Source organism: Leptodactylus fuscus, chromosome 2, assembly GCF_031893055.1.
Source record: "Leptodactylus fuscus isolate aLepFus1 chromosome 2, aLepFus1.hap2, whole genome shotgun sequence".
NCBI classification, from domain to species: Eukaryota; Metazoa; Chordata; class Amphibia; order Anura; family Leptodactylidae; genus Leptodactylus; species Leptodactylus fuscus.
The window spans coordinates 275102606-275118004 of NC_134266.1; the positions used below are offsets into that span (position 1 = coordinate 275102606).

Here is a 15399-nt window from a genome sequence, read left to right on the forward strand (position 1 = left end):
CGGCTGTTGTGGATTCCACCCCAAAATCCAGCTGGAATCTGCCTCTCCCTTCACTTTCAGGTTACAAAAAAACCAAAACAAAATAAATTCCATCCATAAGGCGGAAGATTCCCCTTAATTTATATTTCAGCTTCCACTGTTTTGCTTGAAGAAAAACCCAACGGGGAGAATTTACAATAGGTGCAGCAACTTCCCTGCACCACATTTACCAAGAGACACTATTCAAATGTGTACAAAAGGGGGGCGTGGCTTCACTGAAAGTAGGCGTGGCCTACATTGCATCAAATTTTTGCCCATTCTCCTGCGGCAAGCTAAGCCAAATAATAGGAGGACAGTCTGATAATGTATCAGGCACTGTGATAAATCTGGTGTAGTATAAGGCTGTATTCACACAGAGTAACGCCAGGCGTTTTTTGTGTGTTTTTTGCACATAGCGCCGCGTTTACGCCGCGTATACGCCGGGCAACGCCACCGCTAAATAGCGCGGCGTTAACGCGGCGTTAACGCGGCGCTATGTGCAAAAAACACACAAAAAACGCCTGGCGTTACTCTGTGTGAATACAGCCTAAGAAGGTTTAGTCTAAGTCTGCACGGTCTTTTTTTAGACAGCGAAAGATGTGGTTGCAGCATCTTAGTTTTTTTCTGAAAAAAAAAAAAAAACCTAAACCAAAAACAAATTGCCGGGGCGCTGGCGGAAAAAATAATAATATAATGACAGACAGAGGTTTACTGCGATCCCCTCATCGCCACAGATCCCGCCGCTGTCCGTGCTACAGGTAGTAGAGGAGGCTGGACAGGGAATTGTGCGGTTCTCTGTGGATGCTTTGCCCAACCAAAAAGGCAAGCTTGTGGGCGTACTGGCACGGCGCAGGAACCCGGATGACCCCCTAAAAGGAAAAAAAAAAAGCGCAGTGAATGGAGGGTTTATCCGCCATAGATCTCCCCTCCGGTATTAATCCAGTAAGGACGTACAGGCCAGTTATAGTACTGGTGGCACAGCTTGTAGGTCAGGCGCTGCATGTGGTCAGGCTTCAGGCCACTGTTGTCGTACACCACGTTATAATGTGTCGGCGAAACCGTTCCCTGCCTCACAGACTGGCTGATAATGAAGAAGTCATACCTGAGGAGAAGCAGACCATGAGCAGTTAACAATACCCACAAGAAGATCAACATGAGGAAGACTGCCTTTTTACCAGAAAGGGAAAAGATGTGATGAGTTAGGGTGGGGGTTCCCGGCAGCCATGCTTTACACATTAGCAGCCCACCCTGAAGCATCTCACCTACCATTCGGGTCTGGTGACCTCATCTCACCTACCATTCGGGTCTGGTGACCTCCGTGTCAACCACAGTTCCTGGTGGCGGATTCTGGAGGCGACCGCTGAAAATGGCGAAGAATCGGGCGTTTATTCTCTTCTTCACCACAACCACTGTGAGTTTAGGGCTGGAAAAGAAAATGGTTGTCAATATAGAAATCCCAATCGCAACTGTTTTATGAGAAAATTGGGAACATTTTGGGATATATACATGACTGATAACGTTTTTGAATTTTTTTGGCCCTAAAAAAAAAATAAAAAAAATATATAAATAAAATAAATTTATATAAATACCAAATATACTCGAGTATAAGCCGACCCGAATATAAAGCCAAGGCCCCTCATTTTACCACAAAAAAAACTGGGAAAACTTATTGACTCGAGTATAAGCCAAGGGGGGAATGCAGCAGCTACTGGAAAATATCAAAAATTAAAATGGTCAGTTTTTGGATGCAGTAATTGCTGGGTGCTGGGGAAGGGGAGGGGGTGTTTTGGTTGCCTGTCTGCCCCTTCCCTGAGCTTGAGAACTGAGTTTTTTTTTCCCCCACTTTTATTTATTCTATTTATTTTTTTTTTCACTATTTTATGGAGTATTCTATACATTGCTATTGCGGCTGGTTATAGACACCCCCTCCTCGAGTATAAGCCGAGGGGGGCTTTTTCAGCACAAAAACTTATACAGTACTCAAGTATAAGTCGACCCCCCCCCCTAATTTTACCACAAACAACGGGAAAAACTTATTGACTCGAGTATAAGCCGAGGGGGGAAAATGCATGACATTCTGTTTGTGCTCATGTTACTCCTAGCAGGCTTTGGGCCTGTATGGTAATGTCCCAGATGTCTGAGATATTATCATATAGATCCAAACCCTTATGGTAGCAGTAAGTCTGTTGCCATACAGGCCCAAAGCCTGTGCTAGCAGTAACAGGCTATTACTACTAGCACAGGCTTTGGGCCTATACGGTACTGCTAAGCACAGGCTTTGGGCCTATATGGTAATATCCCAGACCACGTGACGTCTGGGCATTACCATATAGGCCCGAAGCCTGCTAGGATTAACATTGGATCCCGGAGAGGTGAGTAACACTGTTTATTATTTTCTCTCACCTCCCCTGGGGCTCCGATTATTATAGCTCGGGCCTACTCACTGCTGGCCTCCACGGCCTATTGTATAAGGTGACGCGGGGGCGGCAGTGAGCACCTAGGAAAACACACTGGTTTTGATCACGGCTTATAAGCCACATGGGCCCCGGCCTTAATAGAACTGTCACAAAACAGCTGGAGGAAGGTTGTACAGCTATTGTCTGGTGCAAGAGTAAGGGGCTACACTGGTTAAAGAAATCCTGGTCTGAACCAACCTGTAATCTGTCCCTGCAGACTTGATACAGTCCATGAACTGCGGCACCTCGTAGTTCACCAGGATTTTCAGCTGCCCATCGCCCACGCCGTCTCTGTAGATGATGATGCGGTTCGGCAGGCCGCCATTACACTTATACCAGGCGTGAAGGGAAGCTGAGGAGGAAGACACAATGTAAGAGTCATGAGGAAGAGTCACTACTGCAAGGTTACAGAGTCAACCAATTAAGTGCAACACCGCCCATAGACATCATTAGGGTATGTTCACACAGCAGAATATATGGCACAAATTTGGAGTCACCCATCCCATACACAGTACAGAGGCCTAGGCGGACACTCGGCGGCCATTAAATTCAGTGAATCTCTGCAGAAGGGCCAGAAGTGTCTACATACAGCTGATCAGCGCAGGGGCTGGCGGGCTACCCCCACCGATCAGGTATTTACAATCCTGGACTATCCCATTGAAAGATAGAAGGCCATACTCTGCTATTCCTGTGAATCTTTACTCTCTTACCTTGCAAACAGACTTTTAGGCCATCGACTATCTCTTGTCTCTGGTCCTGCACGACACACCGGGAGAACCAGCTGCAAGGAAATAATCACGTCAGGAAGAAGCGGCAGCCATTGTACGAGCACAGACCGGAGAGAAGTCGCTGCTGGATACTTTACCGGGTCATGTTTTTATTCATGCTTGCGACAAAGCCAGCAATCGATCTCTTGCCTTGCAGGGTGTCATGGTAGCAATCGATCCCAATGATAATGGTGCTCTCCAGCTGGAAGAGAAGGGGGGGAAATGACCACCTCTGCAGGACTCAGAGGACACCCTCAATATCAGGATCGGCAGGGGTCCGATACCCAGTATTGCTGCCAGAAGTTCTCAGAGAACGGAGCGCTGTAGTCCATGTAGTGGCCACACCAGGTTACTGCAGCTTGGCGCCCAAGTGAATGGTATCGAAGCTGCAGTAACTTGGTTTGGTCACTACACAGAGAACAGCGCTGTCTGCTTTCTGCTCCATACTATGTGTATCAGCTGATCAGCAGGAGTGCTGGGTGACTGCAACCAATCTGGCACGGAGTCATTGATAAAGGGGTCAAAATTAAGTTATAGTACAAGTTACAGCACCTGAGCTACTGCCGGCCACATGCTATACACGTGTGCCGGCCACATGCTATACACGTGTGCCGGCCACATGCTATACACGTGTGCCGGCCACATGCTATACACGTGTGCCGGCCACATGCTATACACGTGTACAGGCCACATGCTATACACGTGTACAGGCCACATGCTATACACGTGTACAGGCCATATACTATACATTTATACCGTCACATACTCTACATGTATACAGACCACATACTACACACATATACAGGTCAGTACCGGTATCTCCACACTCCACAGCTCGCCTCCTAGTTTACAGTTCATCTGTAAGGCGATCTTGGTGCAGACGGACATCAGTGTCTGGGGTTTGCTTAAGGTCCTGGCCACGACGCACTGACTGGGGATGGGACAGTCCAAGCACAGGTACTTCTTTATGGAGTCATACTTCATCTTATTAATGCTGGATAAGATACAGACCACCTAAGGGGGCGAAAACCGTGTCAGAGGACGACACGTCTGCGGCTCGCTGGTCACATCCCCAACCACTCCAGTGTCTTCTCACCATCTCTGTGCGGTCTGTAATGTTCTGCTGGAAGGCTTGTAGATATCCGCCGACCGTGTCCTCAATTTCAACCCTATAAAAAATAAATAAATAATATATATATATATATATATATATATATATATACATCCACACCCGTTAAAAATTCATATATATCAGACAAGTGTAAACTGTGTAGTCTCACATCACGGCCCGGTTCATCCGGATGCCCATTTGCTGGGTGATCTTAAACATGTTCTGAAGAAGGGAGTTTGCCGCATCATAGTTTCTCCGGGTGTAGACTAGCAGCCAGTTACTCAGATCCTTCACACTGATCAGCACAGGTCCCCGGATTTCTCTGGACCAGTCAGCAAACTGTGGATTATACTCTACCTACAAACCAGGAATCAATCATCCTTATTAGAGACAGACCCCCCCCCCCCCCGAATGTCATAGATCTGCATTGCATGCTATTATAGAATTATAGGTCCATCAGTAGACACCCGCACCCCACAAGGATCAGGTGTTACAGCCGCTGCTAGTGAACAGGAAGACCCAGCCAAAAGAATTTTTGGTCATGGATTCCCTACACCCTACTTGGGACACAAGCACATGCGACCCTGCAGGGTAACCATAAGGGAGAACTCCTCCTACACACCCCTACTATAACAAAGAACGAAAGTGACCACAAACATGCCTTAGCACGGCCATCCCACAGGGATCTTGGTTTTTTTGTGGGTAGACCCCTGGGACATTGACCCTTTATATCCCCTCCTTATACACGCACCGTTTTGCCACCTTGCAAAATTTTTTCTGGAGGTAAAACTCTGCTGGTGAACTTCACAAGGTTGGTGTCAAAGTTCAGCCCCCAGTCCCGGAGCTCCTTCTGCACGCTGTCGTCCCTGAGGAAAAGACAAGAAAACGGGATAAGGGCCATTATGGGTTCTATGTCTTATTAAGCACCCTGAGTGTGAGAGGCCTGGCACCCTTCAATAGATTGCCACCTCCACTGGGAGAAGGACCAGTCCTGGCGGACATGGCAGTGCCCACATACGGTCACTTCGCAAGATTGGGTTGCATTTGACCAAGGCATGCTTGTGATCAGATCTGATGGTGGGCATTGCCGCCAGGTCTCGGCACCATGTTTAAAGTCATGACATCGGCTGTACATGTATGGCAGACGTCGTGATGGGGGTTAGGGAGGAGAAGGTCTCCGGCACCTAACACCACACATCCATGGTTTTGTTGCACCTGTTCCCCTTTGACCTCCCCCAGTACTAGGCCCGAGCAGGGGTGACAACCCTCGCATCACCAGGCTACCTACTTGTGGATATAGTTCAGGAACTTGGCCACTTGGCGCTCTCTCTGGTCCGGGGGTAAGCGGGTGTGAACAGCGAGATCTTTCATGACATTGAAATCGCTTCGCATTCTGTCGGTCAGGCCTGTTTATAAGGTGAGAAGACAAGAAGTGCGACTATGGAGCTGGTGCAGAGAGGGGCCTGCAACCCGCCAAACACGTGACATAGTAGTTACGGCACTGATAAAGGTACAGATAACAAAAAGGCTGAAGTGCTCAGCCAAGTGCCACGGCTCCATTACACAGCTGATCGGTGGGGGTGCTAGGATTCAGACCCATCAATACCACAGTGGTGACATATCCCAGGGACACACCATCACTAGCCCATGACTACTCTTGCACAGTCAACAACAGGAGGCAAGGTCAGCTTTGTTATCGCTCACGTTAAAGGGTTTGGAGTAGATAATCCATCCTCAGAATAGGTCAACCATTGAAGATCAGCAAGGATCTGACCTCTGGGACCCTGGCTGATCAGCATCTAGAAGAGACTGTGGCGTTTGGGTGAGCGCTGTGGCCTCTACAGAAGAAACTAAGCACAGCGCTGCAAGTTGCATAATGATTGTCCTTGGTATTACAGCTCAGCCCTCTCCATTGAACGGAATCAGGTTGCGAACAGGCCGTGTGACCGATGAACAAGTCGCATAATCTGAGTGCCAGTACTGCTTAAAGGGATGATGCGCAGGGGTCCCAGGAGTTGAATCCCACCGATCTTGAACACATCACAGTATCCCAACACGCACCACTCACCTGTCAGGTTACACAGTTCGGGGATCAGGATAATGGTTCCATTGGTGACCCCCGGTTTGGTTCTTCGCGGGATGTTCCCGATCAGCGGCTGCTTCAGGTCTTTAATATTTATATTGTATTGCTGCGGAGGAGCCAAAAGAAAATAAAAAACACCGATCACAAAGTCATGAGCAAATGTAAAGGAGAGGACACTCATTTTCTGGGAAAGCTGGGTGACAAGGTTTGGGTCTTGGGCGCCTCAGTTTTTGTAGCAGATCTTACGGTTCTGTAATATTCCACAAAGCTGATCTCGCTCCCATCTGCCTTCTTAAACGTAGACTCGGGAGTCATGTTCCAGGCGATTTCGTCTATGCGGTAGGTTTTATTGTTATATCTGCAAATAAGATGGAAGTGTTGGATATCAATGATCAGTAAAGGGCGACTGCAGAGTTACCAGGGCAGCTCCGACCAGCCGGGAGAATGGAGCGACGCTCGCCGAGTGATCAGACAACGCACACAAGTCTCCATTCAACTAAGCAGATAGCTGAAGTGTAGCGCTCCGCACTGAAACAAATGGAGCGAGACGCTGGGCTCTTACTCACTTGGTCAGGACAATCTGCCCGATCAGTTCTTTGATACAGATGTCCTGGAATTTCTGAGGACCGGCTGATGAATAGATATTGGTCATCATGTCATGGACGGTTTCATTCCGGAGAACTTTATGGCTGACGTCAATGCTCAACATGATGCTGGTCTCATACTGTAGGATGGAGGTGGAGAAACCGGGCCAGATGGCGAGTCTGACGGGAGGAAGAAACACGGAGACCTCTAGTGAGAAACGCTGGAGTGGAAATGGATGTCAAGTGCAGAGAATGGAATAATCTACACGGAGCAAGAGATTTACCAGCAATATTGTCTGAGGCTAAACGGAGCAGATATATAATAGACCGAGAGCAGCCGCACACTGGATAGACAAAGATTAAACCCCCCAAATCTTCTCAGACACTCCGACTACTAGACAAGAGACCGAAATGGTAAATCTTGTGTAAGACATGGAGGTCAGGTTATTGGAGCAAAGTGTACCAAATTCTGGCACTTACCCTGTACTGATCCTGAGTTACATCCTGTATTACACTCCAGAGCTGCGCTCACTATTCTGCTGGTGCAGTCACTGTGTACATACATTACATTACTTATCCTGTATTATACTCCAGAGCTGCACTCACTATTCTACTGGTACAGTCACTGTGTACATACATTACATTACTTATCCTGTATTATACTCCAGAGCTGCGCTCACTATTCTGCTGGTACAGTCACTGTGTACATACATTACATTACTTATCCTGTATTATACTCCAGAGCTGCGCTCACTATTCTGCTGGTGCAGTCACTGTGTACATACATTACATTACTTATCCTGTATTATACTCCAGAGCTGCGCTCACTATTCTGCTGGTGCAGTCACTGTGTACATACATTACATTACTTATCCTGTATTATACTCCAGAGCTGCACTCACTATTCTACTGGTACAGTCACTGTGTACATACATTACATTACTTATCCTGTATTATACTCCAGAGCTGCGCTCACTATTCTGCTGGTGCAGTCACTGTGTACATACATTACTTATCCTGTATTATACTCCAGAGCTGCACTCACTATTCTGCTGGTGCAGTCACTGTGTACATACATTACATTACTTATCCTGTATTATACTCCAGAGCTGCGCTCACTATTCTGCTGGTGCAGTCACTATGTACATACATTACATTACTTATCCTGTATTATACTCCAGAGCTGCGCTCACTATTCTGCTGGCACAGTCACTGTGTACATACATTACATTACTTATCCTGTATTATACTCCAGAGCTGCGCTCACTATTCTGCTGGTACAGTCACTGTGTACATACATTACATTACTTATCCTGTATTATACCCCAGAGCTGCGCTCACTATTCTGCTGGTACAGTCACTGTGTACATACATTACATTACTTATCCTGTATTATACTCCAGAGCTGCGCTCACTATTCTGCTGGTGCAGTCACTGTGTACATACATTACATTACTTATCCTGTATTATACTCCAGAGCTGCGCTCACTATTCTGCTGGTGCAGTCACTGTGTACATACATTACATTACTTATCCTGTATTATACTCCAGAGCTGCGCTCACTATTCTGCTGGTACAGTCACTGTGTACATACATTACATTACTTATCCTGTATTATACTCCAGAGCTGCGCTCACTATTCTGCTGGTGCAGTCACTGTGTACATACATTACATTACTTATCCTGTATTATACTCTAGAGCTGCGCTCACTATTCTGCTGGTACAGTCACTGTGTACATACATTACATTACTTATCCTGTATTATACTCCAGAGCTGCCCTCACTATTCTGCTGGAACAGTCACTGTGTACATACATTACATTACTTATCCTGTATTATACTCCAGAGCTGCGCTCACTATTCTGCTGGTGCAGTCACTGTGTACATACATTACATTACTTATCCTGTATTATACTCCAGAGCTGCGCTCACTATTCTGCTGGTACAGTCACTGTGTACATACATTACTTATCCTGTATTATACTCCAGAGCTGCGCTCACTATTCTGCTGGTACAGTCACTGTGTACATACATTACATTACTTATCCTGTATTATACTCCAGAGCTGCGCTCACTATTCTGCTGGTACAGTCACTGTGTCTCTTCTCTGCCTTCCTATAATGGTACATGCAGTGTATATTATTTTAACCCCTCGTGGATGTCCGCTTTATATGAGATGCACTTTATATACCTGGTTCTCCCCTCCCCCTCCTCCTATTACAGGGGGGGGGGGGGGTACATACATACAGTTCTGCTTATGACATTACCGGTGAGCTCTGATTTCGGCAGCATCGTTGGGGTTGTAATAGTTGCGTCCAATCTGCTTCATGTTCATGATCTTCAGAAGTCTGGAGGGTAAAAGAAGAGGAGGCTAATATACAGGAGGAGGCTCAGAGGTAAGTAGGTGGCTATAAGGACCCAGAACATGTGACTGAGAAGGCCTAAGAAACTGAGGTAAGTGGTCTGTGTGATTTATACCTGAGGGAGGGGGCTCGGGGGGCTAGAAATCACCTAATGTGACGTGGCATGGCCTGGGAAGTGGAAGCGACACTCAGGGAGCACCTGACCTGGAGCCCAGGGTGTCGGACCCCCTGCCATGGGGGCGCCACGTTACGTTACAAGAAATCGTGATTGTGTCACCACCAAGAGGAGCCCTCAGTGTGAACAGGATACAACAAGGCCCTCCAAGGAAACAAACGGCCGTCCGACCTCCTGAAGATGATGTTGTAGAACTGGAAGCAGGTGGGCGACGTCGGTGGAAGCTCATTGGTCAGAGTGATGGTCACCTTCACGTTTTCTCCGTTTCGGGTTTGGCTGAACACTTCGGTTGTCTTTAAGAAGAAGAACAAACATGTTATATAAAACTCCAAAATCCTCTAGAGACGAGCCAATGACCTGCCAAGTATGGACAAACCACAACTGTGGCAGCCAATGGGTTACATTCACTTCCACAAAACGGGAACCAATCGGGGGAGGGCGCCGACACAGGCCAGGGGGAGGGCGCCGACACAGGCCAGGGGGAGGGCGCCGACACAGGCCAGGGGGAGGGCGCCGACACAGGCCAGGGGGAGGGCGCCGACACAGGCCAGGGGGAGGGCGCCGACACAGGCCAGGGGGAGGGCGCCGACACAGGCCAGGGGGAGGGCGCCGACACAGGCCAGGGGGAGGGCGCCGACACAGGCCAGGGGGAGGGCGCCGACACAGGCCAGGGGGAGGACGCCGACACAGGCCAGGGGGAGGACGCCGACACAGGCCAGGGGGAGGACGCCGACACAGGCCAGGGGGAGGACGCCGACACAGGCCAGGGGGAGGACGCCGACACAGGCCAGGGGGAGGACGCCGACACAGGCCAGGGGGAGGACGCCGACACAGGCCAGGGGGAGGACGCCGACACAGGCCAGGGGGAGGACGCCGACACAGGCCAGGGGGAGGACGCCGACACAGGCCAGGGGGAGGACGCCGACACAGGCCAGGGGGAGGACGCCGACACAGGCCAGGGGGAGGACGCCGACACAGGCCAGGGGGAGGACGCCGACACAGGCCAGGGGGAGGACGCCGACACAGGCCAGGGGGAGGACGCCGACACAGGCCAGGGGGAGGACGCCGACACAGGCCAGGGGGAGGACGCCGACACAGGCCAGGGGGAGGACGCCGACACAGGCCAGGGGGAGGACGCCGACACAGGCCAGGGGGAGGACGCCGACACAGGCCAGGGGGAGGACGCCGACACAGGCCAGGGGGAGGACGCCGACACAGGCCAGGGGGAGGACGCCGACACAGGCCAGGGGGAGGACGCCGACACAGGCCAGGGGGAGGACGCCGACACAGGCCAGGGGGAGGGCGCCGACACAGGCCAGGGGGAGGGCGCCGACACAGGCCAGGGGGAGGGCGCCGACACAGGCCAGGGGGAGGGCGCCGACACAGGCCAGGGGGAGGGCGCCGACACAGGCCAGGGGGAGGGCGCCGACACAGGCCAGGGGGAGGGCGCCGACACAGGCCAGGGGGAGGGCGCCGACACAGGCCAGGGGGAGGGCGCCGACACAGGCCAGGGGGAGGGCGCCGACACAGGCCAGGGGGAGGGCGCCGACACAGGCCAGGGGGAGGGCGCCGACACAGGCCAGGGGGAGGGCGCCGACACAGGCCAGGGGGAGGGCGCCGACACAGGCCAGGGGGAGGGCGCCGACACAGGCCAGGGGGAGGGCGCCGACACAGGCCAGGGGGAGGGCGCCGACACAGGCCAGGGGGAGGGCGCCGACACAGGCCAGGGGGAGGGCGCCGACACAGGCCAGGGGGAGGACGCCGACACAGGCCAGGGGGAGGACGCCGACACAGGCCAGGGGGAGGACGCCGACACAGGCCAGGGGGAGGACGCCGACACAGGCCAGGGGGAGGACGCCGACACAGGCCAGGGGGAGGACGCCGACACAGGCCAGGGGGAGGACGCCGACACAGGCCAGGGGGAGGACGCCGACACAGGCCAGGGGGAGGACGCCGACACAGGCCAGGGGGAGGACGCCGACACAGGCCAGGGGGAGGACGCCGACACAGGCCAGGGGGAGGACGCCGACACAGGCCAGGGGGAGGACGCCGACACAGGCCAGGGGGAGGACGCCGACACAGGCCAGGGGGAGGACGCCGACACAGGCCAGGGGGAGGACGCCGACACAGGCCAGGGGGAGGACGCCGACACAGGCCAGGGGGAGGACGCCGACACAGGCCAGGGGGAGGACGCCGACACAGGCCAGGGGGAGGACGCCGACACAGGCCAGGGGGAGGACGCCGACACAGGCCAGGGGGAGGACGCCGACACAGGCCAGGGGGAGGACGCCGACACAGGCCAGGGGGAGGACGCCGACACAGGCCAGGGGGAGGACGCCGACACAGGCCAGGGGGAGGACGCCGACACAGGCCAGGGGGAGGACGCCGACACAGGCCAGGGGGAGGACGCCGACACAGGCCAGGGGGAGGACGCCGACACAGGCCAGGGGGAGGACGCCGACACAGGCCAGGGGGAGGACGCCGACACAGGCCAGGGGGAGGACGCCGACACAGGCCAGGGGGAGGACGCCGACACAGGCCAGGGGGAGGACGCCGACACAGGCCAGGGGGAGGACGCCGACACAGGCCAGGGGGAGGACGCCGACACAGGCCAGGGGGAGGACTCCGACACAGGCCAGGGGGAGGACACCGACACAGGCCAGGGGGAGGACACCGACACAGGCCAGGGGGAGGACACCGACACAGGCCAGGGGGAGGACACCGACACAGGCCAGGGGGAGGACACCGACACAGGCCAGGGGGAGGACACCGACACAGGCCAGGGGGAGGACACCGACACAGGCCAGGGGGAGGACACCGACACAGGCCAGGGGGAGGACACCGACACAGGCCAGGGGGAGGACACCGACACAGGCCAGGGGGAGGACACCGACACAGGCCAGGGGGAGGACACCGACACAGGCCAGGGGGAGGACACCGACACAGGCCAGGGGGAGGACACCGACACAGGCCAGGGGGAGGACACCGACACAGGCCAGGGGGAGGACACCGACACAGGCCAGGGGGAGGACACCGACACAGGCCAGGGGGAGGACACCGATACAGGTCAGAGGGAGGACATGTATATAAGTCGAGAGGGGGGGGGGTGTTACTGTCTTCTTACAGAGACGCCACCGTGAAGATACCACTGTATGGCATCCATTAGACACATCCCCAGGAAGGGTCCATGTATATAGTCAGCTACATCACTGAACAGGTAGGTGGCGCTACAGAGTGGACAGAAGCCTTGCGGCCGCCACTGCCGCCCTGGTAACCCTGCTGAGGGCATTGAGTTGGGAGGGGACATTGCCCAAGCAGCCAATGGAGACATGATGACCTCCACAGTGACATGGGGCAAAAGGCACAATGTGGGTCACTGGTCTCACCTTATCCAGTCTTTTTGGCAAAAACAAAACCGCTCCGTCAAAGGCATGCGCTTTCCCGATGGTTTCTTCGTGCTGGTACAGAAGGGCAGTCCTCAAACGCCTGGACTCCATCGGAGGGTTGAAGTCAATGTGATACTGGTACAAGGCCCACTGGGGTCGGGAGACCAATTTAATGTGGTTGGTCACAAGCTGAATTTTGTTACCAGAGGCCCCTGCAAATATTAAAATAGAATTTCTACACAATATCAGTCGCCCTCTTCTATCAACCAAAATGGCGCCTCCAATGGGAGGAGTCTCAGGGCTTTCCCAGGATGCTACATGAGGGGTATAGCAGAACGAGTCTTAGTCATCCAGCTTTCCCAATAAAGATAATAACCAAGAAAGGTTTTCTAACCAGACTTCGATGCTTTGACGTGTTCAATACTTTGCCGGGTGTTCACCCCGAGGTCATGGATGTCGCGTCTACGGCCACCTCGTTCCCCGAGCGATACGTCCTGAAATCCAGCTGAAAGCTGTAGAACTGAAACATGATACATGTATGTTAAAGGAGGGATCTAACAGAAAAAACTACATGTGCAAAAGCCTCAACTCTCGGAAGGATTTGTGGTGGATTACGCCCCCAAGTCAGCGACGGATTCTGCCCAGTTTTTGTTCTCTTTGGGAGGCAAAGGTCGGAGCAGGAAGAGGAAAGAAATAAGTGTCCTGCTCCATCTTAGGTCATCAATAGGCAAAGTCCTGGGCACTTACCTTCAGCCGCTGGTCTCTCCACTGCCGGAGGACCTCTCTGGCGTCCTCGTCCGACAAGCAAAGGCTCTGCTGCCGGTTGCGGCTGCGGTGGTGGCTGTGGTCTTTCTGCAGGCCGAGCAACTTGGGCCCACGGCGCCTGTGATCAGAAAAGAATCAGAAAGAACATTCCCCAGTGATTTTGCAGTCATCACACGTCGCCGCTGATGGAGCACGCCCTGGTCGTAACGCACCACGGGGGTATTCCATGGCACCAACCACAAGAACTAGATTCCCATAGACCAACCATGATATCCCAATTCCCACACAATAGATGGGGGTTGTTATTAGACCCCCTGGGGTTCATGAACCACAAAAGGTTTGATCACTAATGGCCTTGTGGCCATCATGGAAACTTTTCAACGGTGTCCAAAACGGCGACTTCTATGTGCCCCTGGGAAGACTACTAAGGTGGCTGCCATATTTAAGGATCTCAACAACCACCATAACTTTACAGCGGATGTTGGAAATGGGTTAAAAGAGTTTACTAGAGATGAGCGAGTACTAATCGAAACTCTCGTTTCAAATACCATGCACCCATAGGTATGAATGGAAGCGGCCGGCACGCAGACTGCGTCCATTCATTCCTATAGGTGCGTGCTATTCGAAACGGGTATTTCAATTAGTACTCGCTCATCTCTAGAGTTTTACCAGCCCCATTCACTGTATAGTGGTGAAGGAGAGCCTGCACATGCTGTCTGTGCCCAGGCAAAGCTGATCTGTATAGGGTCCAAGTGCCGGACCTCACAGATCACATACTGCACCAGCACTTCAACTTTCATCTAACTAGGAATTTGAAGGAAATCACTAAGTGACTGTATAAGAACCTGTCTAGCGGGTCCAGGAGGCCTAGGGGGTCCAACAGGCCCAGAGGGTGCTGAGGGTCTAGGCAGTCCAGGAGGCCCAGTCAGTCCAGGACCCCCAGGGGGTGCTGCAGGTCTAGGCGGTCCAGGGAGTCCTGAGGGTCTAGGTTGTCCAGGAGGGCCAGGGGGTCCTGAGGGTCTAGGTTGTCCAGGAGGGCCAGGGGGTCCTGAGGGTCTAGGTTGTCCAGGAGGGCCAGGGGGTCCTGAGGGTCTAGGTTGTCCAGGAGGGCCAGGGGGTCCTGAGGGTCTAGGTTGTCCAGGAGGGCCAGGGGGTCTAGGTGGTCCAGGAGGTCCTCGTGCGGCCTGCTCCTGGGCACGCGCTCTACCGCGGGCTCGGGCTCTGGCTCGTCCACTCATCTTCTACTCCTACAGAGGAAACAGATCAATTTCTATCGAAAAATTTAAAGGAATAAAATAAATAAATAAAAAAAAAAATAAAAAAAGGACAAGCGGAAGTTTTTTTTAAACTTTTCTAACAATAATGAAGGCATCTTCCCAGGATTGAGACGTTCCGTATGTTCTGTATTGTGTGCTCTGACTGTCTTCTAGTGGTGGCCGCAGGGAACTAGCAGGTTATAGTCAACATTTACATCTGTACTGAGGATTTGGGGCGCTATATCAGATCACAGATGGCGGTATACAAGGGGGGGGGAATCCTTAACCGCACATCCATATGACAGCTCTGTCACACCTATACACTTTATGGGGGCTCTACTGTATCCCTATCTATGTCCTGACTCCTAGAGATATACCACGTATAAACCAGAGGGGTGACCTATAGGGGGGTACAGGGTCACACTGCTTTTACA

The 15399-nt window shown here is 52.6% G+C and overlaps 1 protein-coding gene across 1 annotated transcript; it reads right to left on the bottom strand.

Annotated features, from left to right (window-relative positions):
* Nucleotides 1-770: 770 nt before the first annotated feature.
* Nucleotides 771-14947, bottom strand: LOC142193982 (piwi-like protein 1). Its single transcript, XM_075263008.1, has 20 exons — nt 14785-14947; nt 13686-13760; nt 13339-13464; nt 12945-13156; nt 9730-9851; nt 9288-9368; nt 7002-7199; nt 6682-6793; nt 6421-6541; nt 5641-5758; nt 5104-5218; nt 4522-4709; nt 4338-4410; nt 4055-4255; nt 3340-3443; nt 3185-3255; nt 2673-2826; nt 1316-1441; nt 973-1120; nt 771-887 (listed from the first exon to the last, which is right to left on the bottom strand). The coding sequence occupies exons 1-20, from the start codon at nt 14945-14947 to the stop codon at nt 771-773; spliced, it is 2625 nt and encodes an 874-aa protein (XP_075119109.1).
* Between the last annotated feature and the right edge of the window lie 452 nt (nt 14948-15399).